Here is a 27,800-nt window from a genome sequence, read left to right as displayed (position 1 = left end):
AAGAACGCCACCTAAATTACCGAGTTTAATGAACATAACAAAAAAATGCTGGCAGCATCTTTGGAGGCAGAGCCAGGAGTTAAATTCTCAGATCCAAGACTTCTCAGAGCTGCAGAATTTAACGGAGCCAAGGGGTGCATGGAGACAAGATTCTGCAGATGCTGGAAATCTTCACACAGAATTCAAGAGGAAGGCAGCATTTATGAAGAATAAACGGCCGACGTTTCAGGGAGTCCTCAGTAAGGGTCTCGGCCCGAAACGTCTATTCCCCTCCAAGGATGCCACCAGACCCGCGGTGTTGCTCCAATTGAGCCAAGTTGCGGGGTCTGAGGGGAAGGCAGCTGAACACTGTCACGTGACCCAAACCGGCCGACCGCCTGCGAGCCAATCCGATGGGCAAGTAATATGACATCACACCGCGCGGGACCTGATTCACCTCGACCAACTCTCAAAACGGTCGCGCGCTGCCAGCCTCAAGTCCCGCCTTCCTCCCCCGCCACCGACTGTAGGCAACTTGCGATTGGACGGGGAGAGCCGTCAATCGCGTGACGCGGCACCGGTCTCGGCGATCCATTCAAGGAAGCGTGAGCGATGAGTGCTGGAAGCAACGGGAGCTTCGATATCGATACCCAGAAAAAAATGTGAGTGTATACCACAGCTTTAGCTATTCTAAAAGACTTCCACTCGAATTTTAATCCAACTGCAAGTCTGGTAAAAGTTTCAGATAACGGTGTCAGTCCCAGAGAAACAAATTTGCAAAATGGGTTAAGGTATCCATCCTAGTTGAAGGGTCGAGTCCGTGGCAAATGACTAGTCTTGGGCGAAGGCTTTGATTCTACGAAAAGCTAGCAGTACCGGGGAAAGAAATCTTCAAAGTGTGGTGCCAGTACTGGGTTAAAATGTCAACCATATCACGAAGGTGTTGATCCATTTCTGTCAACTGTATGGTCTTTGGGGAAGGATAAGCAACTACCAACCAAGAGAATTGTCAACGACTTGCTTCCACTGAGGGGCTGCAAAATACGGGGCAGGAGGTGCTGATAGATGGGTGTGTAGTTGTGAGATAGTGAGCTTTTTTCCCTTCCCCAAGGCCATGTGGATTTGTTCTGGGTTCCCCAATATTCTCCTGTATCCCAAAGACATATAGGTTGGTAGGTTAATTGTTTCTAGTGTCTGAGTGAATGGTAGAATCTGGGAGGGACTGTGAGGAGCAGGTCTTCTGTACACCAGTTAAATAGTTTCAAGGTTCTCCACTCCACTTGTCATGGGCCAGACATTCCCAAGTGACCTACTAACAGTATATAGAACAATGGAGACAATGATAAGGTAGCTAGTCAGAATCTTTTTCCCCATGGTAAAATGAAGAGTTGTCTATATATTTTCAACTCAGGATCGTGTTTGGCCTGGAAGACAACTTCCAGATGATGGCCTTCCCATGCTTTTGCTGCCTGTCCTTCTAGCTGGTAAAGGTAATCGGTCTGCTGTCTAAGGAGTTGATGCACTGCATCCTGTAGATGGTACAAATTTCTGCTGTTTTGAGTGAGTGAATGGGCGTGGATGGGATGCTTGTCATCCAACTGTTAAATATCCTGTATGATGTCGAGTTTCTTGAGTGTTGTTGAAGTTACCGCATCCAGACAGGTATAGAGTATTCAAACACACTCCTAACATAAGCCTTGTAGATGTTGGACAGGTTTTGGGAAGTTAGGAGGTGAATTACTTTCTACAGGATTCCTAGACTTTTACCTGCTCTTGTAGCCATATTGTGTACAGGTCGACCTTCATTAATCCAGCACCCTTGGGACCTGAGGAGTGCCGGATTAGTGAAAATGCCAAATTACAGAAGGATCACATTAAGCATAAGCAGTGCTGGATTATAGGTAGTTGGATTAGTGAAGGTTGATTTGTGTATAGTTATTCCTGTTCAGTTTCTGATTGATGGTAACCCTCAAGATATTAATAATGGTAGATTCAGTGATGGTCAATTTCGGGAGTCATAACTGGATTTTCTCTTGTTGTCTTGAAAATTTCTTGGTGTCTGCCTGATGATCTTATACCATGATTGAACTCAGAGTACAGCATCCATTGCTGAAATCTGGTTTCAGGCATGTGAACAAGTATATCATGCTTGACAAATGTCAAGTTCAATATTTTTGACAATTCTTAGGACCTGGTTGTATGCAGTGGTAAACAGTTCTGTCAGTGACCGCAGTCTACCTTTGATACCATCTTTCCATTCTGCACTTCAGCTTTTCCTCATTTTTCCCTTCTCTACCTCATCTTTTCTAGTTCCATGTTTTGGGCTCTCTGCAGGTCCCAGTAAACTCGCTGTGTGATTGTTCTGGAGTTTTTTAATAATACATTCACCAATGCGCACTCAGTTTTCATGATTGTGGATGGCTCAATGTCTGCTACTGATTACTGTCCAAAAGGTAGGCTTGCATCCTGTTGCTCACGTATGGAAGACCAAACACCAATTTCTTTAACTCCCAACATACCTTGTCTTTTTCTTTCTTTGCTCAGATAGGCTAATTCAATCTTTGGCATCCTGTGTAACTTCAGCATCGAAAATGAAAGGTCTCACTTCTAAATGAACAGCAATGATCATTTTGCTGGTTTCTCATTTTTGTTGTCCCTGACAACCTTCATTACCTTCAAACCCTTTTCATGATTTCTCACACACTTTCTTCCCAAATACCCTTGAGGACAGCACAATGGTACAGGGGCTGCTCAGGACTCTAGCAGCCTGGGTTCATTCCTAACTTCCGGTACTCTGCGTGGAGTTTGCACAGTCTCCTTGTGATTGTATGGGTCTTCTCTATGTTTTCCACCTTCCTCCTACATACCAAAGATAAGAAAGTTGATTGCCTGTTGTAAATTTCTTCTGGTATCTGGGTGAGTGATAGATGTGGGGGGATCAAAATGGGATCAGTGCAGGATTACCTTAATTAAGCATTTAATAGTCAATACATTCTCAGTGGGTTCAAGAGCCTGTTTGTGCTAAATGATAAATATTCCACATTGCATTTGATATATTTGGCATTGGCCAGCTTATAGTACCATGTTGAAACACTTATTGTATACTTGTATGCTTTCCTCACAATCTGCTGTTCTTACACATGACAACAGTAATATCGTTTCTTGGGTAAATGGTGGATTTTAAAATGGAAGTAGACTTTGGATGGATGATGGTAGTGTGCAAGGACATTATTGGAAATTAGATGAACAGGTACCAAGCTAGCGTGGCCCCTCACTTTGACCTCCTAAAAATTAATTATTACTTCAACTGGAGGCTTATCTCCCGTATCAATTTTTAGTGCTGAAGTCAGTTAATGGAAGGTCAAATTTCGAATTAGATGGAGAATGTGTATTAAAAAGAATTCAGGGTTATATCTCAGCCTCAGTATTTAATACTGCTGTAGTCTGGCTTCCTGTACTACAGCGGTCTCCAAACACCAGGCCACGGACCGGCAGCGGGCCACACAGCATGAGCTACCGGTCCGCGAGGAAACGCTATGAGTCAGCCGCACCTTTCCTCATTCCCTGTCACGCACTGTTGAACTTGAACATAGGGTTGCCAACTGTCCCGTATATTGCCGGGGCATCCCGTATATTGGGCTAAATTGGTTTGTTCCATATGGGACCGCCCTTGTCCCGTGTTTCCCCTGCTAAGGTAGAGTGTTCCGATGAAACTTTTGTGCCGAAATGGCATAAAGTGAAGAAGCAATTACCATTAATTTATATGGGAAACATTTTTGAGTGTTCCCAGACCCAAAAAATAACCTACCAAATCATACCAAATAACACATAAAACCGAAAATAAATAACACTAACATATAGTAAAAGCAGGAATGATACGATAAATACACAGCCCATACAAAGTAGAAATAATGTATGTACAGTATAGTCAGGAAGATGAAGGCAAAAGCGATTTGTGGGGGAAAAACATCGGCATGTACTCACATGCGCACGTCACATGCACACGTCACGCATGTGCACACAGGTGCCTGCGCAAGGCTTCATGGTCATGGTAGTCTTTCCTGGGGTAAAGTGTCCCAGGATTTGGGACTGCTACTTTTGTCCCTTATTTGAGAGTGAGAAAGTTGGCAACCCTAACTGTAAAAGACGTGTTGAGGTGAGTTTAACCCCACTTGAACACCCCCCCCCCCGCCCCTGGTCGGCTGGTCTGCAAGGGTATTGTCAATATTAAACTGGTCCGCAGTGCAAAAAAGGTTGGGGACCCCTGCTGTACTACATAGTATTTACAGTAACTGCTGTCCTTTTGTTTAGAGTGTGCATATGCTTTCCTGAAGTATGTCTACGCAAGCTTCTCACGTTGTGGTAAACCTTTGCTGCCTTAAATAATTTGATTGCTTTTTAATGAAAAACTGGTACATGTAGGGGAATGGAAAGGGATGATTTTTGCAGGAAGCATTCCTTAAATAAGGCAATCTTAAAGATGTGAGTAGAATCCTGTTCATATGGATTTTTTCTCTGAAAGTTCACCTTTAGCAGTGCAATTCAATACAAAAGTAAAGAGGTTATGCTTTAGTTATAAAGAGCATTGCTGAATCCATTCTAGACTACTGTGTATAGAATGGTTATTATTTAAGGTGTTCCTTAAATGTTTCCCAACTCTTCCACCTGTCTCAGGGGGATAAGTTTACTCTGAAAATTCCATTCATTACCTCATGGTAGCTATTTCTGCTGAAAGGTTGCTGAAATATTTTTTAACCATCATAAACCTTTTTTTAAAAAGTTTTTTATAGTTTGTTTTCTTTTGAACTGCTGGTAAACTTGCATTGTTTTGGAAAATCACAGCTTCTCATGAGAATCTTTCTGAAATGATTGATCTAATAACAACCTTGTAACTGCAACCTCAAACACTGCTCAACATTTCATGTGATTGTTGTTTCGTATTGACATAAAACACCTGCTCTTGAGTATTGTGCTTATCCATACCAAGTATTTGATCATTTCTATCCATGAATAGTAGCAATGAAATGTAGAAATTCTGAAACTGGTGTGATTTTAAACTCAAACAGAAAGCTAGTCACTCTCCTTGGGAATCCTGTCTATTGCACTAATATACTTGTGGGCAGAATCAGAATCAGGTTCACTGTGACTGACCTGTCATGAAATTTGTCCTTTTGCAGCAGCAGTACAGTGTAATACATAAAAACTACTATAAGTTTCAATTAAAAATATATAAATTAGTGGTAAAGGGGAGCAAAATAGATTGTGCTGGTGGTTCATGAGTATTCAGAAATCTGATGGTGGAGGAGAACAAGCTGTTGAGGTGTGTCCTCAGGCTCCTGTACCTCCTCTCTGATAATAGTAATGAGAAGAGGGCATGTCTCAGAGGCTGAGGCTCCTTAATGATGGATGCCGGCCATCCTGAGCTATCACCATTTAAAGATACAGTAATGAGGGGTAGATGCAATATTGACAAACTGATCAGACTGAGACTTCAGCTCTGCCTTCCTGTTGACCCGAGATAATCTTCCACCCCCAGTGCTTATCAAGAATTTATGTATTTCTGCCTTAAATATTCAAAAATCCTCCTTCCATTTGGGGAAGATGGTTCTAAATACCCATGTCCTCTGACAGAATAAAAAATACCACATCACTGTCTTAAATGAGCTAGTTCTCTTTTCTCGCACAAGAGCAAAAGTCCCCTACAAAAACCATTCTGGGAAAATCCCCCAGTACTGTGTATGTTTCAGCAAAAACCCCTCTCACTCTTCCCATTTCCAATGGACACAAGCCTAGCTTGTCCATTTTTTTCCTCAAAGATAACCCATCCATTTCCAAGTATTAGTCTAGTAAACTTTATTTGAACAGCTTCCATCCTTCTTTAAATAAAACCAACACTATACATGGTACTCCACATGTGGTTTCACCATTACTCTTTATAACTAAAGCATAACATTTCTTATATTTAATTCCCCTCAATATAAACAATAATATTTTGTTAGCTTCCTTAATTATTATATATACAGTACTTGTATACTCACCTTTTATGAATTATTCAACAGGACAGTAAGAACCCATTGTAACTCGTGGCTCTGAAATCTACCAACCGTTAGATAATGTGTTTTTTTTTGTGTATGCTTCCACCTAAAGTACCATATTTTGCCACATTATACTCCATTGCCAAATCTTTGCTTTCTCACACAACCTACTGGACTTGTATATATTTGTAGCTCCTCGTGTCTTCCTCGCAATTTTCTTTCCAACTATTTTTGTGCCATCAGCAATTTTTAGCAATCATACTTGTGGTGCCTTTGTTCAAGTTATTTATATAAACTATAGGAAGTCATAGAGTCACCTGATAAAGAAACAGGCCCATCATCCACTTAGACCGCACCAACCATAAAGTATCCAATCTTACATTAATCTTGTGCCAATTCAATTTTACTTTTGTTCACATTTCCTTGTTTCAACAAAACTGTTTATTCTTTGTCTGAAGTTAGTAATCAATATCAAATATGCTACATTGAAAGTTTTATTTCAATGAAAATTTATTTAGAGTATGTCCTAAATCTGTAATTCTGTTCATTCTCATGAATTCCATCTAAAAGTAGAAATGAAAAGTTAACCTTTCTGGGAAATTATCTGATGCCTAATGTTTTTAATATTCCAGTTTAGTGGAAATGGAACCTTTACCAGATGCACAAAAACTAGCTACAGAAGTTGAAAACATTCTTGTTAATTATTACAACATTGGAAATGAGGAGTGGAGAATTGCAAAGAAAGTGGTGAGTATCTCTGACGTTGATCAGGGTACTGCATTTAAAAGGGATTCTTGCTGATGTCATGAGAATTGGGATAGGAAACCACATATCCTATAGTATGTCTTATGCTCTTATTTCCAAGTTTTCCCATGGCACTGTTCACCATTTCTCTTTCAGTTTAAAGAAAGAAATAATCAGAATAGAATAAACTACAGATGTTGAAAATCTGAAAATAAAAACAGAAAATGCTGGAAGCATTCAGCAAATCAGGCAGCAGCAGTGGAATGAGGAATATGGGCAACATGCTGGGTCAAAGATCTTTTCTAGAACGAAAGGGTATTTGACCTGAAACATTAACTTTGTTTTGCTGTCCATAGATACTGCCTGACATTCTGAGTGTTTCTGAAGCATGTTCTCGTTTGATTAGAGGAATACCGGTGTATTTTTAGTACAGATTTATAGCTCCCAGTTTTCATTGCTTCGTAGATTTCCATATTCTTCAGAAAGGTTTATAATTTCCTCTGTTTGATAACAGCCCAGATAATTTGTAATTTAATAATGCACACACAGTGGCCACTGAGTATATGTTCGTGGTCATCTGCTGCTATAGCACATCCACTTAAAGGTTCAATGTGTTGTGCATTCGGAGATGCTCTTCTGCATACCACTGTTGTAATACGTGGTTATTTGAGTTGCTGTTGCCTTCCTGTCAGCTTAAACCAGACTAGCCATTCTCTTCTGACCGCTCTCATTAAAAAGGCATTTTTGCTCGCAGAACTGCCGCTCACTAGATGGCTTTTGTTTTTCGCACCACTCTCTGTAAACTGTAGAGTAGTGGTAACCTTTTTAAGCCCAAGATCCCCTACCTCGGCCTTAGTGAAAGGCAAGATCTACCCACTAAATCGTTTGGAAAAAAAACAACTCAGATTGTACTTCCAACTTGAGGCCTGTTATTTGGGCTAATTGTATTTGAATTACATAAAATGCTTTTGTCAAACTTTCAAAGTAATTCAACCAAGAAAACATTGTAACTAGCATATCAAATAGGCCATAGCTGTCTTTTTAAGAATATTACAATACTTCATACCTTTTGTAGTAACTTCTACTTTGAAAAAGGACCACTCGTCAACTTCATGTCCAAAGGAACAACTTTATCTGGGATGGCAAAACCAATGCGGCGTAGGGGCTTATACACACATGCACAGAAAAGACCGGAAGTAAAACCCCGCAACCCCGGAAACAACCTCTGTTTACAAACAGCTTTCCGTAGCGGGAGTATTGCTATGTTACTATTATCCTAATTGGAATTTACTTATCTTTATAATGCTCACATTACACACTTCTCCCCCTTTAAATTCCAACATTCCCCAAATGGAAGAGAGGAGGAGAAGATGGTGACGCGATGCAGCTCGCAGCAGCCACTCCGGTGGTGATGTCTGTTATTTGTCAAGTAGGGCGCCATGCGCAATCCTGATTTGATGGAGACGGACGTGATAGCATGGAGGAACATCTGGTGAAACTTCTGAAATGCCTGCTTCGCTGCTGCTGCTACTATGTGGTCCAGAATCTCCAGAGGAGAAGGCCCCGAGTCCTTGGCTTTGCTTGTTGCTCGGCGGCCGGGGTGGGGTCAAAGCACTCGGCAGAGGATGGTGCTCGGAGAGCCTGTGTAGGAGGGGCTGGTCGGAGGCTCGAAGTTTTCGGACGGACTCAGAGTCCGCTGCGGTCGGGTGCTTCCAATGGTGCTGCATTGGCAAGTTTGCGGCGCTTGGAGGTTCATGGCGGGGAGAGTTTCTCTCTTCTGCCGCCTGCGTGAGATGATGAGTCTATCGGGACTTCGAGACTTTTTTTTACTGTGCCCATGGTCTGCTCTTTATCAAGTTATGGTATTGCTTTGCACTGTTGTAACTATATGTTATAATTATGTGGTTTTGTCAGTTTTAGTCTTGGTTTGTCCTGTGTTTTCTTGTGATATCATTCTGGAGGAACGTTGTATCATTTTTTAATGCATGCATTTCTAAATGACAATAAATGAGGACTGAGTGTCCTCATAATCTAATCTAATGTAAAAGAACTAGAAACAAAACAAAAACAGTGGTGTCATTATCTTGCGTACCTCTGAAACTTATACTAGTGTCTAGGGTTGTCAACTTTTTCACTCCCAAATAAGGGACAAAAGTAGCAGTCAAATATGGGCACTTGTGTTTACCCCGAGAAAGACTACCATGACCATGAAGCCTTGCGCGGGCACCTGTATGCACAAGCGTGACGTGTGCATGCATGTACGTGCCGATTTTTGTTTTCTACAAATCACTTTTGGCTTAATCTTCCGGATTCTGTTAAGTGAAACTACACTGTACATACATTATTTCTACTTTATGTAGGCTGTGTATCATATCATTCCTGTTTTTACTATATGTTAGTGTTATCTTAGGTTTTATGTGTTATTTGGTATGATTTGGTAGGTTATTTTTTGGGTCTGGAAACGCTCAAAAATTTTTCCCATGTAAATTAATGGTAATTGCTTCTTCGCTTTACGCCATTTCGGCTTACGAACGATTTCATAGGAACACTGTACCTTAGCGAGGGAAATATGGGACAAGGGCGGTCCCGTATGGGACAAACCAACTTAGCCCAATATACATGATGTCCCAGCTAATACGGGACAGTTGGCAACCCTACTAGTGTCTCAGTAACAGCTTACCAATACAAAACATCTGAAAAACATGGCAGATTCAACATTCAGTCTAACAAAGGAAACTGTCCTTTCAAATATTCAGTCTGTCAGGAGGTTTGCGAGGGTGCTGTGCTGCAACAGATGAAAATGATGAAATCTAAGTACAGGAGCTGTCTTACTGACAGACGCCTCACAGACTGTCTCAAACTGGTTGTCTGTAGTTATGAGCCAAATTTCAGGGAACTAGCAGAAAGTATTCAGCCCCAGTCATCACACTGAGTGCAACAGTCAATTTTTATTCATTTATTTTTCGTGTTGAAATAAAATTAAATAATGAGACATAGAATTAAAGGTGTTGTAATGTGAGCATTATAAAAATAAGTAATACTAATTATGATAGTATTTCCAGGTAGCGGGGTTTTACTTCCGGTCTTTTCTACTGCGGTGCATGGTGGGGGAGCTACGCACATGCGCACTAGACAGAAAGAACGGAACTAAAACCCTGCAACCCGGAAACGATCTCTCTTTACAAACAGCTTTAGTGGAAGTATTGCTATATTACCATTATCCTAATTAGTATTACTTATTTTTATAATGCTCACATTACAACAGTATTTGCGTATTTATTTATCATTTTTTTTGGGGATCTACTGGGAAAGCCTCAAAGATCGACCGGTTGGCGACCACTACTGTAGAGATTATTGTGCGTGACAATCCCAGGAGATCAGTAAATTCTGAGATACGTAAACCACCCTGTCTGGCACCAACAACTATTCCGGGGTCAACATCACTTAGATCACACTTCTTCCCCATTCTGATGTTTGGTCTGAACAACTGAACGCCTTGACCATGTCTTCATGCTTTTGTGGGGAGTTGCTGCCACATGATCGGCTGATTAGATATTTGCATTAACAAGATGCACCTAATAAAGTGGCCATTGAGTGTATATAAAATATGGTTTCCTCTTCAGTTGCACATGGTAAATTGGAATGTATGACTTCCTTTTGTTGTCTTTATTATCCTTGTGTTCACAGTTAACAGTTTTGCAATTAAGATGCATTCAAAAATCAGCTCTGTTTGTAAAGCTTTGCATTTTATATTTCCTTTCATTTTATGATTTCTTTAAGCTTGTTTTTTACAGAAGGATGTAACTATTTGGAGGAAACCCTCGGAAGAATTTGGGGGATTTCTGTAAGTATTCATTCAAATTTGATGATTACATTTAAATTAAAAGTTTTAATGGGTAAGGTTTGGGTATTACAGAGTATATAGTAAAAGCAAAAGATTAGAATAAGTATTAGATGAGTTTAACAGAAAATATAAATCAGTTTTTAAAGGCACATAAGGCAGCTTTCATTGTCAGTAACTTTTAAATTTTTAAATGCCTTATAGTGAATGAAGTACTTTTGAAGCAATGTCCATGTCATAAAAAAGGGAATTAAATAAATAAGGATATAATGATGAAAGATAATCTGTTAGTCTCAGAAAGATTTTAGCAAATCTTAAACAATAACAAATATATATATCTTGTCATTTTCATATTGCTTTCTAATATACGATGAAACTGAGCCTGGTAGAGATAATATCAGCATCCAAAGGATAATCTATTTTTTTTAAAGTTTAATGGGACTAAGCATGTAAAAACACCAAGGGATGGGTTGTATGCGTACTAGGAAAGGGTAAAATAACTGGAAATCATGATTTGATGAAAATCTTCTGAAATGGAATGAGACTGAAAAGTGGCATCCTGTTTCCTCAGTCAGTTTGGGGCGGTGGGGGGTCATTGCAATTTATGAAGAATGCATGCGGTTACAAGTGGTTTATTGAGCAACAAGCAGAAAAATGTTCTTTTAAAAGACAACTGATGTGGAAAATGCATTGCAAACTTCTCTATGGTGAAAAGTTAATTTGTTTGGATAGAAGAGCACCTGTGGAGATGTTTAACAAGACATTTGAATGTAATTCTCAGCTACAAAACTCAAGGAATGGTGAAAGAGGCTCCCAACAGAATAGTGAATTTCATTCGACCTGGCCCATGTAGATTAGACTGGGACAGTCTGATGACCTCTTTGGACATAGTTGGGGAATTTGAACAGGTATCATGATTTACTATACAAATGACACTTTGCACTCTTATTTTTAATTGCATTTACAGGGAGATCCTGCTCTGGGATCTTACAGGCAGGAAAATCAAATTTTTTCATGTGAATTTCTTAAGCTTCTTCACTGTCCAGCTTTCTAACTTGTGCTTTTTAGAAATTTTATCTTTATTTCTTTTTCCTAACACGAGAGTATGTTATAATATGTTTGCGAAGAAAAAGGATTTCAGGATGTATATTGTATACATTTCTCTGACATTAAATGTACCTATTGAATAATAATTATAATTGCTAACTTTAATTGACTTTATTAAGATGAAGGATGTAAGATTTGCTATTTGTGCCTTTCTGCTGACACAGCGGTGTTGCAGTTGATTGTGAGGTTGAAGGCTGTTGAGGAACTCAGTCAGAATGAAACTTCGAAGCTCATGCCTGCATGCTGTCTAGTACAGTGATTGTTCCTGTGGCCAGACACCAATCCAGCCATCACCTTTCAAGTTTTCCTCATTGTGACCTTGTTGGAAGTCTAGGCATTCTTGCAGTACAAGATCTCTCTCCTTGCATCTATGACACTGATGAGCATTTGTAAGTCAGCACAAATTTATACGTACTATCCTGGTTTTCCTCTAGCCTCTCTGTCAACCTTTGCAGGCATTAGATGTTCTGTTGCTGTCGGTGGTTATTGGAAAGTGTGTCTAATGGAAATAATATGTGACAGAATTTGTACCGGTCTCCCAAGTTAAATTTTGAGTTTTTAAAAACTAACATAGTTCCCATTTTTTTTTACCACATCCTAGTACTTTGCAGAGGTTTTTATTTTGCCTATTTCACAACCCTTTTAAGTGGGAAATGACAGAAGTATGTTCAATTCTTGTCAAAATTCACTGAAATCCATTTTCTAGGTAAATGAAATGCTTTTCATCTGGTTTAACATGTGAATGCCAATATTAGGTGTCGGGTGTGAAGAACTATAATTCCATGCACACACCTTGATAGATTAAACACAAAATGGTGAAGTTCAGATAAATACACGAAATCTCGTAGTATCCTGTTGGACAATATCTAGTAACATGAGGAAACGAATTGTAGCAGCAGAGATGTGGTTTTTGAGGAGGATGCAAAGAATATTATGGACGAAATGAATATCTAATGAGGATGTCATGAACAGAGCAAACACAAAAAGAGAAATAATGTATGAGATCATGAAAAGGCAACGTAACTTCATTGGACGTGATTAGGAAAGAGGAGTTAGAATGCACAGTAATTATGGGAAAGATTGAAGGGAAGAAAGCAAGAGGAAGACAAAGACAAATGATGATGGAGACAGCAGCCAGAGAACTGGAAATAAATACAAATGAATTGATCCACTTGACCTGAAACAGGAGTGTGTGGGCCATGGCAGTCAAAGCTCAAACTGGGCACGGCACCTGATGATGATGATCCTGTTCAACGTTTCTGGACTCCTCAAATATTTCAGTGCATCTCTTGCCAGTGAAAGCCTTTATAGCAGCCCAAAAATCTCTAGAGAGATGAGAAGGCAACTATGGAGTGCCCAATTGCATCAAAATTAGCCTTGCCCCACCGTAAGATTTTAACTTTAGATTAATTCTACCTTTTTCATAACTATTTTAAAACTAGTAGAATTAGTTTATAGGTTCCAAAATGCTCCCCCACTGACTCTTCAGTCACTCACCCTACTTCACTTCCCAATAGGAATTCGATTGTTGCCTCCTCTGTAGTAGGGACTTCAATATATTAGTTGTGAAAATTCCTCTGATACAATTAATAAATTTCACCCTATCCAAGCTCTGAGCCCTATGACATTCCCTGTCAATGTTAAGGGTATAGAAGTACACTTAAAAGGAAAAATCAGGAGAGTAAAAAGAGGACATGACTTAATTTTGTTAGATAAGCTAAGAGAGAGTTTTAAGAATTTCTGTAAGTATATTAAGAACACAAGATACCTAGGGCAAGAATAGGGCCCATTAAGAACCAGTGTAGAAGTCTATGTGTGGAGCCACAGGGGATGGATGAATGCTTAAATGAATATTTCTCATCTGTATTTACTATAGGAAAAGACCATGGAAGCTAGGGAATTCAGAGAAGAGAATAATGATGTGTTGAACCATATCCACATTACAAAAGTGGAAATGCTGGTGGTCTTAGGATGTTGGTGAGACCATACTTGGAGTACTGTGTACAGTTTTGGTTGCTGAGCTATTGAAAGGATATCATTAAGCTGGGAAGGATGCAGAAAAGATTCACAAGGATGTTGCCAGGACTGGAGAACATGAGTTATAAGGAAAGACTGGACAGGCTGGGGCTTTTTTTCCCTGGTGTGAAGGAGGCTGAGGAGTGACATTAAGAGGTGTATAAAATCATGAGGGAGATAAATCAGGTGAATGGTCAGTCTTTTACCCAGAATAATGGGTAAAAGAGGGCACGGATTTAAGGCGAGGAAGGAAAAACTTGAAAGCAACATGAGATTTTTAGAACAATGGATGGTAGGTCAGAGCTGTCAGAGGTAGTGGCAGAGGTGAGAATTGCAAGATTTTAAAAAGTAATTTAGACAGGAGCATAGATAAGATGCAATTCTTCATGTATCCCAATGATACCCAACTCTACCTGTCCCAATCTGTAAATAAATATAAATTGAATAATTGCCAACTTCCTAGAATTAAATATTAAGAGATTGGAGCTTTGCTATTGCTCCTGGTCTCTGTCACAAATTTCCTAGCTATTAACCTAATTTGAACTTCTGCTAAGAGTCTGAGGCTGAAGTTGGCTATGTATTCATGTTGGTTCTAACCACATATTTGTGATATTACTTAGATTGCCAACAGCTATGTTCGTTAACTTGATCCCATTACTGAATCATTTAACTTTTAATCCCTAGATTTAACAATTCCAGCCTTGTACTGCAGTTATTCCATTTCTAACCACAATAAACTTGCAAGTCAGCTGCCCTTATTCAAACTTTGAGTCTCAATCATCCACAGTCTCGGTGCCTGCTGGTATGTATTGCTTCTGAACCAGCATTTTAGTTGGTTTACAAATCCACCTCATGATCATTGCCTTCCCTATTCTGTAATTTCTTCCAGTTTACAGCCCTCCCTCCAAGAACTCTGCACACCACCCTTCCTGGTTTCGTGCATATTCCCAAGTGGTGCACCATTAATTGATCATGCTTTCCACCAAGCTTTGTGATTCTATCCTTAAAGCTCTCTGCCTGTCTCTCTTTTCAAAGTACTTCTTAAGACCTCCCTCTTTGATTAGGCTTTCATTGTCATTTCGTTGTATGGCTTGGTACTAAGTAGTGGTCCATTTTGTAGAGCTGCTACCTCATTATGCCAGAGGCAAGAATCTCAAACACTTTTTGGGTGTGATTATTGTTGGACAGTATATGGATGGAAAAATAGGAATGGGTCAAGGAAAGATCTTTAGGATATTTTCTTTTTCTTTAATCTTTTTATTAATTTTCAGGTTCATAAATATAGTAACAGTAGTAATACAAAGAGATTGGAATTACATTATTGGTGATAGACATATGCAAATAAAACTACAGATAATACAAGTATAGTAGACCTCCCAAACTCTCGATATAGTTAATCATGATAAAAGGAAAAATAACCAAAAAAATCACAAGGAAAAAAAACACCAAAGTAAAAAAAACACTAAGGGAAAAAAACTAAATTAAACTAAGCCAAAAACTGATCTAAACAAAACAGAACAAGGCTGGGCTAATATATTACATTGAATACAATCATTAATGTCGTCAACTCCGCTCCTCTATCCATATTTTCCAGATTAGTGGTCACCAACCTTTTTAAGCCCAAGATCCCCTACGTTGACCTTAGTGAAAGGCAAGATCTACCTACTAAATCATTTAGAGAAAAAGCAGCTCATTTTGTACTGCCGATTTGAGGCCTTTTATTTGGGCTAATTGTATTTGAATTGCACAAAATACTTTTGTCAAACTTTCAAATTAATTCAAACAAGAAAACGCTGTAACTAGCATATCTCTCTTTAAGAATATTACAATACTTCACACCTTTAATTCTAAGCTTCATTATTTAATTTTATTTCAACACGAAAAATAAATGAATAAAAATTGACTGTTGCATTCAGTGTGATGATTGGGGCTGAATACTTATTGCTAGTTTCCTGAAATTTGGCTCATAACTACAGACAGCCAGTCTGAGTCAGTCTGTGAGGTGTCTGTCAGTAAGACAACTCCTGTACTTAGATTTAATAATTTTTCATCCGTGAAAATGCAATTTCACATGGATAAGTTGACCCGAAGTAGGCACTGACTTTTAATGCTATAAAACCAACGTGCACACTGCGCATTGCTGGGGCCCCATCAGTAGTACTTACCACCAGTTTATGAATGTGGTTGTCATTTTCATGGGCATATTTTTTAAACTCATTGTAAATATCCTCACCTCTTGTTCTCTCCTTTAATTGCAAATGAGTGAGAAGTCCTCCTTTGTTGTAAAATCTTGGAAAGCCATTCTGACAAATACAACAAGCTGAGCTGTTTGCATTACATCCAGGGTTTCTTTAAATTGTAGTGAAAAATATCCATGTCCTCTGACAGTGACTGTGCCCTCCTTGTCACTGTTGCAGGACCAAGCGGTATATTATGTATTGCGGTTGTGATGTCGTTTTTGTTTTTAAAGCATTAAAAACAGTCTCTGCGGTAATGACTATTGCTTCCTTGAATAAATCGCCATCTGTAAAAGGCTTCTTGTGTTTAGCCAAAAGGTGACTTACACGAAATGATGCTTCAATAGTAGCCTTATTTTGAGCAGCATGTTTTGTGAAAAACGATTGCTGGGCCTTCAGCCCTGATTTCAGCTCCTCAACTTTCCTGGCACGAATTGTGCTCTTTGGGGGGTAGGTGTCTTTAAATTTCTGGTGGTTGGTGTTGTGGTGCTGCTCCAGATTCCCTCTTTTAGTCAGTGCTTGTGTTTGGCGGCGCAACATACATACACACTTGTCTTTCACCAAGGTAAATAGAAATTCCTCTTTCCATTCTGTTTTCGCCTTCTTTCGTGGGGTCTCCACCATGCTATCAGGATTATCACCAGCGAGTGCCATATATTGATGTTTGCGACAGTCTGTACTCTTATCCAGTGATCCCCAACCTCCGGGCTGCAAAGAATGCAGCAGTACAGCGGTGGCCGGAATGCACCCAGCACATCTTTAAGAAAAAAAGGCCGAAATAAACAAGCTAATTAATTAGGTGCCGCCTGGCACGTAAATGTCGGCAATTCGCCTCTGATCTGGGCCAACATTTACATGCCCGGGCGGCACCTAATTAATTAGCTTGTTTATTTTGGCTTTTTTCTTCAAGATGTGCTGGGTGCGTTCCGGCCACCACTGTACCGCTGCATTCTTCGCGGCTCGGTGGTTGGGGCCCACTGCGTATCTAATTTAATTGGTCACTTTGCGGCACAGGCTACGCTGAAAACGCGGTGCATGGCGGGGGTGCTACACACATGTGCACTGGGCAGAAAGAACGGAACTAGACTCCCGCAACCCAGAAACAATCTCTCTTTACAAACAGCTTTTAGCAAAAAGTATTGCTATATTACCATTATCCTAATTAGTATTACTTATTTTTATAATGCTCACATTACAACAGTATTTGTGTATTTATTTTTGATTTTTTTTGGAATCTACTGGGAAAGTCTCAAAGGTCGACGGGTCGGCGACCCCTACTCTAGATTAATAAAAAGGGTTCGGAAAAGGTCAAGCTACATCATATGAAAGTGTTGAATAAATGGCTTCCAAGTCTCTTCAAATTTAACCAACGGATCAAAAATGACACTTCTAATTTTTTCTAAATTTAAACATGATATAGTTTGGGAAAATCATTGAAATGTAGTAGGGGGATTGGTCTCGTTCCAATTCCAAAAAAAAATTGATCTTCTAGCCATTATTGTGACAAGTCTGATCATCCAACGAGCTGAAGAGGTTAAAGAGCTAGGATATTTAAAAAAAAGTTGTAGTGCAGTGGAGAGGAAAATGAAGATCTCTGACTACAAACTGGATGAAGAATGGAACCAGGTGAACATAATACTCTGGATGACTGGACAGATGCACTGTAGAAAGATGGTGCAGTTTGAGTGGAGTTTGTACATTTTTCCTGTGATCACATGTTCTAGTTTTCTCGTGTTGGAGTGGTTAATGAGAATGTGGAGAGAATAAAGTATGGGGTTAATGTAGGATAAATGTTAATGGGTTGGTGACGGTTAACATGGACTAATCTGCTGATGATTCTGTTTCCGTGTTATCTCACTTACTATGTGACTTGAACTGATTTGAGTTCTGTTCTGTTGTAGGTGTTAACTAAATATTTTATTGCTGTTCAGAAAAATACACATAGAAAAAGAGGTATTGGAGAAAGCAGTATGTATATTGATACCCAACTATTTTATACAGCAGGGTTGTTGTTTGATGCATTACACTACAGCAGGACAATTATGGAATATGATCGCCCCAAGAGAATTCATTGACTTCTCCTATACCACAGATTACCAGGATGGGCTGCTGACTTGTGGTAAGCACATGTAGCTAAGCATATAGAATTCTTCTCTCTCCTTCCCTAGTAGGAAATGGATCTTCTAAACTGCTTTTTTCCATAAATCAACTGAGACAGGGAATCTGGAAGTTGTGGGATTATTGCTAAATAGAAATTATAAAACTATTCCATGTACAACATTTTTGTAGCTGATTTTGCTGAGATTTTTGCATGCATATGGGGAAAAATTAACTCTAGTAGCCCATATTCAGTGGCAGGAGCCGAGCACAGCGACGAGGTTTCTCACAGATTGGTGACGCTTGTTTAATAGGAGAGCTTTGCAGGTGTTTGGGCCCATTCCGGCAGAGCACAACGAATTAAAATACAGAAGGGAGAAGTGGGGCGGCCATTGGTGGGAGTAGGTCTGTGGTGAGAGTAGCAGTGTCAGGCTTTGGCTCAAAGGAGGCGTTGGCTCTGGCTAAGTTTCTGTTAAGCTTCCCCTTTTTTTTTCCTCTTACTGTACCTAGTTGTGTGTTCTTTATGTTGGATGTTGGAGTCTTGGGAGATCCAGAGTATCCCAGGGAACTACATCTGCGTGGTGTATCCAGATGAAGGTCCTTAAATGCCGTGTTAGGGATCTGGAGCAACAGCTGGTACGGGAGAGTTATGAGATAATCGATCAGAGTTACGGGGAAGTAGTCACCCCTAAGTTGCAGGAGGTGAGTAGCTGGGTGATTGTCAGTAGAAATGGAAACGTGAATAGGGCTGCTCTGTGCTAACTGCCTGTGGCTATTCCCCCCGAAAATAAGTATACCGTTTTGGATACTGTTGTGGGGCGGACCTCCCAGCAGAATGCCATGGAGACCAGGTTACTGGCACTGAATGTGGGTCCATGGTGCAGAGGAGGAAGAAGAAGAAAAGGGGAGCAGTAGTGATTGGGGATTCAATAGTTAGAGGCACTGACAGGAGATTCTGTGGATGTGAATGGGACATCTGGATGGTATGTTGCCTCCTAGTTGCCAGGGTCAGGGACATCTCCGATCGCATTCCTAGCATTTTGGAGGGGGAGGGAGAGCAGCCGGATATCTTGGTACATATTGGTACAAATGATGTAGGTAGGAAGAGCAAAGCAGTCCTGAAGAGAGCCAGGTAGAAAGCTGAGAAGCAGGACCTCCAGGGTAGTATTTTCTGGATTGCTACATGCCAGTGAGGGTAGAAACAGGATGATTTGGCAGATAACTGCTTGGCTGAGAAGCTGGTGCAGGGAGCAGGGCTTCAGGTTCTTGGATCATTCTTCTGGGGGAGGTATGACCTGTACAAAAGAAATGGGTTGTACCTGAACCTGAAGGGGACCAATATTCTCGCAGGCAGGTTTGTTAGAGTTGTTGGGGAGGGCTTAATCTAATTTGGCAGGGGGGTGGGAACCAGAGAGAAGGGACTCAGGATAGGATGGATGGTAAAAAAGCAAAGATAGCATGCAGTCAGGAAAGGCGGGCAGATGATAGGACAAAATTGCAGCCAGCAGAGTGAGTATCTGTGCATTAGGGATGCAGAATCAAAAAGGATAGCAAATACAGTACTCAGAGTGTTGTATCTCAGTGCACAGAGTACAAGAAATAAGGTGGATGATTTTGTTGCACTAGATCAGATTTTCAGGTATGATATTGTGGCCATCACTGAATTGAGGCTGAAGGATGGTTGTATTTGGGAGCTGAATGTCCAAGGTTACACATTGTATTGGACAGATAGGAAGGTAGGCAGAGGGGGTGGCGTGGCTCTGCTGGTAAAAAATGGCATCAAATCAGTAGAAAGATGTGACATAGGATCGGAAGATGTTGAATTCTTTGGTTTAAGAAACTGCAGGGTAAAAGGGCCTAATGGCAGTTATATACAGGCCTCCCAACAGTAGCTGGGATGTGGACCACAGATTACCACGGGAAATTGGTGTGTCAAAAGGGCAGTGTTACGATAGCCATGGGAGATTTTAACATACAGGTAGATTGGGAAAATCAGGTTGGTAATGGATCTCAAGAGAGTGAGTTTGTTGAATAACTATGAGCTGGCTTTTTAGAGCAGCTTGTTGTTGAGCCTACTAGGGGATCAGCTATATTGGATTGGGTGTTTATGTAAAGAACTAGAGACGATCAGGGAACTTAAGGTAAAAGAACCCTTAGGAGGCAGTGATCACAATATGATTGAGTTCAATGAAATTTGATAGGGAGAAAGTAAAGTCTGACATAGTAGTATTTCAGTGGAGTAAAGGAAATTACAGTGGTATGAGAGAGGAGTTGGCCAAAGTAAATTGGAAGGAGATGCTGGCAAGTATGACAGCACAGCATCAGTGGTGTGAGTTTCTGGGAAAAATGAGGAAGGTGCAGGATAGATGTATTCCAAAATTGAGAAAATACTCAAATGGCAAAATAGTACAACCATGGCTGACAAAGGAAGTCAAACCAAATGTAAAAGCAAAAGGGCACAAAACAAAGCAAAAATTAGTGGAAGGTAGAGGATTGGGAAGCTTTTAAAAACCTACAGAGAGCAACTAAAAGAAATAATAGGAGGAAAATGATGAAATATGAAAGCAAACCAGCAGACAATATCAAATTGGATAGTAAAAGCTTTTCCAAGTATGTTTTGAAAGAAGAAATGAGAGATGACAATGGATAGAGGACCGCTAGAGAATGAGGCCGGAGAAATAATAATGAAGGCCAAGGAGATGGCTGAATTAACTGAGTAGTTTGCATCAGTCTTCACTGTGGAAGACAATGGCAGTGTGGCAGATGTTGAAGGGTGTGAGGGAAGAGAAGTGAGTGCAGTTACTATTACAAGTGAGAAAGTGCTTAAAAAGCTGAAAAACCTAAGGGCACATGAATCACCTGGACCAGATGAACTGCACCCTAGGGTTCCGAAAGAGGTATAGGTAGAGATTGTGCAGGCATTAGTAATGATCTTTCAAAAATCATTGGACTCTTGGCATGGTGTCAGAGGCAGGAAAATTGCAAATGTCACTCCATTCTTTAAGAAAGGAGGAAGGCAGCAGAAAGCATATTATGGACCAGTTAGCTTGACCTTTGTGGTTGGGAAGATGTTGGAATCAATTGTTAAGGATGAGGTGATGGAGTACTTGGTACAATAGACAATAGACCATTGTGCAGAAGTAGACCATTCGGCCCTTCGAGCCTGCACCGCCAATCTGAGATCATGGCTGATCATCTACTATCAATACCCGGTTCCTGCCTTGTCCCCATAACCTTTGATTCCCCTATCCATAAGATACCTATCTAGCTCCTTCTTGAAAGCATCCAGAGAATTGGCCTCCACTGCCTTCTGAGGCAGCGCGTTCCACACCTCCACTACTCTCTGGTAGAAGAAGTTCCTCCTCAACTCTGTCCTAAATGACCTACCCCTTATTCTTAAACCATGCCCTCTGGTACTGGACTCTCCCAGCATCTGGAACATATTTCCTGCCTCTATCTTGTCCAATCCCTTAATAATCTTATATGTCTCAATCAGATCCCCCCTCAATCTCCTTAATTCCAGCATGTACAAGCCCAGTCTCTCTCACCTCTCTGCGTAAGACAGTCCGGACATCCCAGGAATTAACCTAGTGAACCTACACTGCACCTCCTCCACAGCCAGGATGTCCTTCCTTAACCCTGGAGACCAAAACTGCACACAATACGCCAGGTGTGGTCTCACCAGGGCCCTGTACAAATGCAAAAGGATTTCCTTGCTCTTGTACTCAATTCCCTTTGTAATAAAGGCCAACATTCCATTAGGCTTCTTCACTGCCTGCTACACTTGCTCATTCACCTTCAGAGACTGATGAACAAGTACTCCTAGATCTCTTTGTATTTCTCCCTTACCTAACTCCACACCATTCAGATAATAATCTGCCTTCCTGTTCTTGCTCCCAAAGTGAATAACCTCACACTTATTCACATTAAATGCCATCTGCCAAGTTTCTGCCCACTCACCCAGCCTATCCAAGTCACCTTGAATTCTCCTAACATCCTCATCACATGTCACACTGCCACCCAACTTAGTATCATCAGCAAACTTGCTGATGTTATTCACAATGCCTTCCTCTAAATCATTGACGTAAATCGTAAACAGCTGTGGTCCCAATACCGAGCCCTGTGGCACCCCACTAGTCACCACCTGCCATTCCGAGAAACGCCCATTCACTGCTACCCTTTGCTTTCTATCTGCCAACCAGTTTTCTATCCATGTCAATATCCTCCCCCCAATGCCATGAGCTCTGATTTTACCCACCAATCTCCTATGTGGTACCTTATCGAATGCCTTCTGAAAGTCGAGGTACTCCACATCCACTGGATCTCCCGCATCTATCTTCCTGGTTACATCCTCGAAAAACTCCAATAGATTAGTCAAGCATGATTTGCCCTTGGTAAATCCATGCTGGCTCGGCCCAATCCTATCACTGCTATCAAGATATAGAAACATAGAAACATAGAAAATAGGTGCAGGAGTAGGCCATTCGGCCCTTCGAGCCTGCACCGCCATTTATTATGATCATGGCTGATCATCCAACTCAGAACCCAGCCTTCCCTCCATACCCTCTGACCCCTGTAGCCACAAGGGCCATATCTAACTTCCTTTTAAACATAGCTAATGCCGCTATTTCATCTTTAATAATGGACTCTAGCATCTTCCCCACTACTGATGTTAGGCTAACAGGGCGATAGTTCTCTGTTTTCTCCCTCCCGCCTTTCTTAAAAAGTAGGATAACATTAGCCATTCGCCAATCCTCAGGAACTGATCCTGAATCTAAGGAACATTGGAAAATGATCACCAATGCATCCGCAATTTCCAGAGACACCTCCTTTACTACCCTAGGATGCAGACCATCTGGACCTGGGGATTTGTTAGCCTTCAGTCCCATCAGTCTACTCATCACCGTTTCCTTCCTAATGTCAATCTGTTTCAGTTCCTATGTCCTTGGCCCATCCATACATCTGGGAGATTGCTTGTGTCTTCCATAGTGAAGACAGATCCAAAGTACTTATTAAATTCGTCTGCCATTTCTTTGTTTCCCATAACAATTTCTCCCAATTCATTCTTCAAGGGCCCAACATTGTTCTTAACTATCCTCCTTCTCTTCACGTACCTAAAAAAAACTTTTGCTATCCTCCTTTATATTCCTAGCTAGCTTGCGTTCATACCTCATTTTTTTTCCCCGTATTGCCTTTTTAGTTAAGTTCTGTTGTTCCTTAAAAATTTCCCAATCATCCGTCTTCCCACTCACCTTAGCTCTATTATACTTCTTTTTTAATGCTATGCCATCTCTGACTTCCTTTGTCAAGCACTGTGGCCACTTTCCCCCCTTTGAATCCTTCCTTCTCCGGGGGATGAACTGATTTTGCACCTTGTGCATTATTCCCAAGAATACCTGCCATTGCTGTTCCACTGTCTTTTCTGCTAGGATATCCGACCAGTCAACTTTGGCCAGCTCCTCCCTCATGGCTCCATAGTCTCCTTTGTTCAACTGCAATACTGACACTTCTGATCTGCTCTTATCCCTCTCAACTTGCAGATAAAAACTTATCATATTATGGTCACTACCTCCTAATGGCTCCTTTACTTCAAGATCACTTATCAAATCCTGTTCATTGCACAACACTAAATCCAGAATAGCCTTATCCCTAGTCGGCTCTCATACAAGCTGCTCCAAAAATGCACCCCGTAGGCACTCTACAAACTCCCTATCCTGGGGTCCAGTACCAACCTGATTTTCCCAGTTCACCTGCATGTTGAAATCCCCCATAACTACTGCGACGTTTCCTTTGCCACATGCCATTGTTAACTCCCTATTCAACTTGCACCCATATCCATGCTACTGTTTGGGAGCCTGTAGATAACACCTATTAGGGTGCCACAGAACAAGATAGAACATTGTTTCCTTAAGGGAAATTCCTTCCTGATGAACCCTGTTGGAATTCTTTGAGGAGATTACAAGTAGGATAGACAAAGGGGATGCAGTGGATGTTGTATGTTTGGATTTTCAGAAGACCTTTGACAAGGTGCCACACATGAGGCTGCTTGCCAGGTTAAGAGCCCATGGTATTACAGTAAAGTTACTGTCATGGTTAGAGCATTGGCTGATTGATAGGAGGCAGCGAGTGGGAATAAAAGAATCCTTTTCTGATTGACTGCCAGTGACTAGTGGTGTTCTGCAGGGGTCTGTGTTGGGACCGCTCTTTTTTATGCTGCATATCAATGATTTAGATGATGGAATAGATGGCTTTATTGCCAAATTTGCAGATAATATAAAGATTGGTTGAGGGGCAGGAAGTGTCTTAGACAGATTAGGAGAATGGGCAAGAAAGTGGCAAATGAAATACAATGTTGGAAAATGCATGGTCATGCACTTTGGTAGTAGAAATAAATGTGCAGACTATTTTCTAAACCAGGAGAAATCCAAAAATCTGATGCAAAGGAGCTTGGGAGTCCTTGTGCAGGACAGTATAAAGGTTAACTTGCAAGTAGTCAGTGGTGAAGAAGGTAAATGCAGCGTCAGCATTCATTTCAAGAGGTCTGGATTACAAAAACAGGGATATGATGCTGAGGTTTTATTAGGCACTGGTAAGGCCTCACCTTGAGTATAGTGAACAGTTTTGGGCTCCTTATCTAAGAAAAGGTGTGCTGGCATTGGAGAGGGTTCAGAGGAGGTTCACAAAGATGATTCCAGGAATGACAGGAACGTTTGATTACTTTAGGTCTGTACTCGCTAGAATTTAGAAGGATGAAGGGAGATCTCATTGAAACCTTTTGAATGTTGAAAGCCCTAGACAGAGTTAATGTCGAAAGGATGTTTCCCATGGTAGAAGAGTCTAGGACAAGAGCGCAGAGCCTCTGGATAGAGGGACATCCATTTAAAACAAGGACGCGGAGAAATTTTTTTAGCCAGAGAGTGGTGAATTTGTAGAATTTGTTACCACAGGCAGCTGTGAAGGCCAGGTTGTTGGGTATACTTAAGGTAGAGATTGATAGGTTCTTGATTGGACATGGCATCAAAGGTTACGGGGACAAGGCCGGGGAGTGGAGCTGAGGAGGGGAAGAAAGGATCAGCTGTGATTGAATGGCAGAGCCATTGGCCTAATTCTGCCCCTGTGTCTGTGTCTTATGGTCTTGTATTCACGAAACCACAATTCAAAACAGAAGGGATATTGTTTCTATTAAATTACTTTGTGTTTCTTGGAAGTTGCTTCAGAGGTCAAGATTATTGATGCATGAGTACAGTAATCATAGCCTCAGGCTAAGCATATAGCCTGAGGTTAAGAACACAAGAGTTTTACTGTACAAGTTAAACCTCTTCTCATTTAAAATGACCTAATTAATAATTGGAACGCACACAAAATGCCGGAGGAACTCAGCAGGCCAAGCAGCACGTATGGAAGAATACAGTTGATGTTTCGGTCCGACACCCTTCATAAGGACTGGGGATAAAAAGATGAGGAGTCAGAGTAAGACTTGCTGTGAGAAAGTGTTACTCTGACTCCTCATCCATTTTTTGCTAGTGCTGATGAAGGGTCTCAGCCCAAAATGTCGACTGTACTCTTTTCCATAGATGCTGCTTGGCCTACTGAGTTCCTCCAGTATTTTGTTGTGTTGCTTGGATTTCCAGCATCTGCAGGTTTTCTTTTGTTTGTAATTAATAATAATTGTAATTGGTATTTTATTCAATTTAAAGCTGTAAATAAAACTACATTGTAAAAATTATTTCCTTCTACTACAAAGGGTTTAGTTATATTAGGGAGGAATTATTCAAATTATCTAATTGTATTAAAGTATAACCTTTTTTGTTACTCTATCACAGGAGTCAGTGTTGAATATGGGGAGAAACAAGAGAAGTTTGTTCGTGGATTTAATCACCCATGTGGATGGTTTTGTATTCCTCTGAAGAGTGACTCTGACCACAGCCTCTTAACTGGTTTCATTCAGACTGACTTACGTGGAATGCTGCCACAAACATTGGTGGATTCTGCAATGGGAAGTTCATTAGTCAATTTCTATAATGACCTCCGGAAAGCTTTAAAAACTTAAGCTTTACTTCAGATTTTAAAAATGCTTATTTTCTAATTAATTATGCAATCATCCTACTGTGTTATAGAGCTCAGGTTGGTATTAAGTGCAATATTTGTTGGCAATGGCCGGTCTTACTCTGATTCCTCATTTAATGTTCTAGTTGTATGTACAAATAAAATATTACAACTTCAATATAGCTATTAGAAAAATTTACGGGTAATAGATTTTAATTTTAAATTTGATACACTGCATTCAGATTTCATAATCTGTTCAAAAATTTAACCATGGTAGTTCAACAAATCAGGAAGATTTGTTTAGACTTCAGATTGAAGACTGAATGTTTCCATGAGGTACAGTTCTGGAACATTTATAAAAATGGCACAATATGGTTTCATTTGGAGCCATGGCAGCGTATTTTTAATGAATGGACCATGTCTTGCAAATTCCATGTGTAAATATAATTCCCATACATTTGGTGAAAATGTACATATAAACACTGTACAATTTCTGGAATTGTATGTAAAGCATTGACTTAACTAGCTGATTTCCCTGATGGCTTTAAGCTTTTAAACCAGATTCACTCCTTGAAGAGGTGGGGTTTTGGATTCTGGCACGCAGTCAGAAAGAAGTTTGGGTATCCTACTTTGAAATTGTAGGAGAGGATACCCAAGGAAAGAAATGGATCACTGGCAAACCCCACCTCCATCAAATACTCAGCTTAGAAAACATCTGCAAAATGGTGAGAAATCTGATCCATTGGTATCGGTGTTAAATTAATTTCTTTTATCTGTGGCAGACTCTTCATTATGACTGGGAATACATAAGTGGAGGTGTTCTTTTTTCAAAGTTCAAGTTTAAAGTAAATTTATTATCAAAGTACATACCGTATGTGTCACCATATGCAATCCTGAAATTCTTTGTCTTGTGAGTATACTCAGTAAGTCCAATAACCATAGTAGAATCAATGAAAAACTGCACCGCTGAAATGGCAAACTGTGTAAGTATAAAAGAAATAATAAATAAATAATAAAGATCAAGAATATGAGATTGAGTCTTTGAAAGTGAGTCCATAGGTTGTGAGAACAGTGCAGTGCTGGGGCAAGTGAAGTTATCCCCTCTGGTTCAAGAGTGTGATGGTTGAAGGGTAATAACTGTTCTTGAACCTGCTGGTATGAGCCTTGATACTCCTGTACCATCTTCTGATGGCAGCATCGGGGAGAGAGCGTAGCCTGAGTGGTGGTATTCTCGATGATGGATGCTGCTTTCCTGTGACAGTGCTCTGTGTAGATGTGCTCAATGGCGGGTAGGGCTCTACCATGTGGCTTGGGCCGTATCCACTACTTTTTGTAGATTTTTCTGTTCAAGGACATTGGTGATTCCATACCAGGTTGATGTAGCCAGTCAATATACTCTTCACCACACTTCTATAAAAATTTGACAAAGTTTTAGATGTCATGCTGAATTTTTGCAAACTTCTAAGGAAGTAGACATGCTGCCATGCTTTCTTCATAATTGTACTTATGGCACGGGCCCAGGACAAGTCCTCTGAAATGATAACACCAAGAAATTTAAAGTTGCTGACCCTCTCCACTACTGACAACTGGCTCATGGCCCTCTGGTTTCCTGCTGAAGGAGGTTAAGTTTTGTTGTTATCCACAATCCAGTGCTATAATGGTGACATCAAATGTGTGTTAAATGAAGACTGGCACCTT

At 40.5% G+C, this 27,800-nt stretch overlaps 1 protein-coding gene across 3 annotated transcripts; it reads left to right on the top strand.

The window, feature by feature from the left end:
• The first annotated feature begins 306 nt into the window (after positions 1–306).
• On the top strand, positions 307–27,464 carry stard4 (StAR related lipid transfer domain containing 4). Of its 3 annotated transcripts, none has more exons than XM_063069155.1 (6): positions 307–641; positions 6,647–6,761; positions 10,553–10,602; positions 11,381–11,507; positions 17,964–18,078; positions 25,880–27,464. In XM_063069155.1, the coding sequence occupies exons 1-6, from the start codon at positions 592–594 to the stop codon at positions 26,104–26,106; spliced, it is 684 nt and encodes a 227-aa protein (XP_062925225.1). In that variant the 5' UTR covers positions 307–591; the 3' UTR covers positions 26,107–27,464. The 3 variants fall into 3 exon arrangements, with proteins under 3 accessions (XP_062925225.1, XP_062925224.1, XP_062925226.1); XM_063069154.1 differs by having other exon boundaries at positions 17,961–18,078; XM_063069156.1 differs by lacking the exon at positions 6,647–6,761 and having other exon boundaries at positions 528–641; positions 17,961–18,078.
• The last annotated feature ends 336 nt before the right edge of the window (positions 27,465–27,800 follow it).

The sequence above is a fragment of the Mobula hypostoma genome, chromosome 16 (assembly GCF_963921235.1).
Source record: "Mobula hypostoma chromosome 16, sMobHyp1.1, whole genome shotgun sequence".
Classification (NCBI taxonomy): Eukaryota; Metazoa; Chordata; class Chondrichthyes; order Myliobatiformes; family Myliobatidae; genus Mobula; species Mobula hypostoma.
This window is presented reverse-complemented; position numbering and strand designations above follow the sequence as displayed.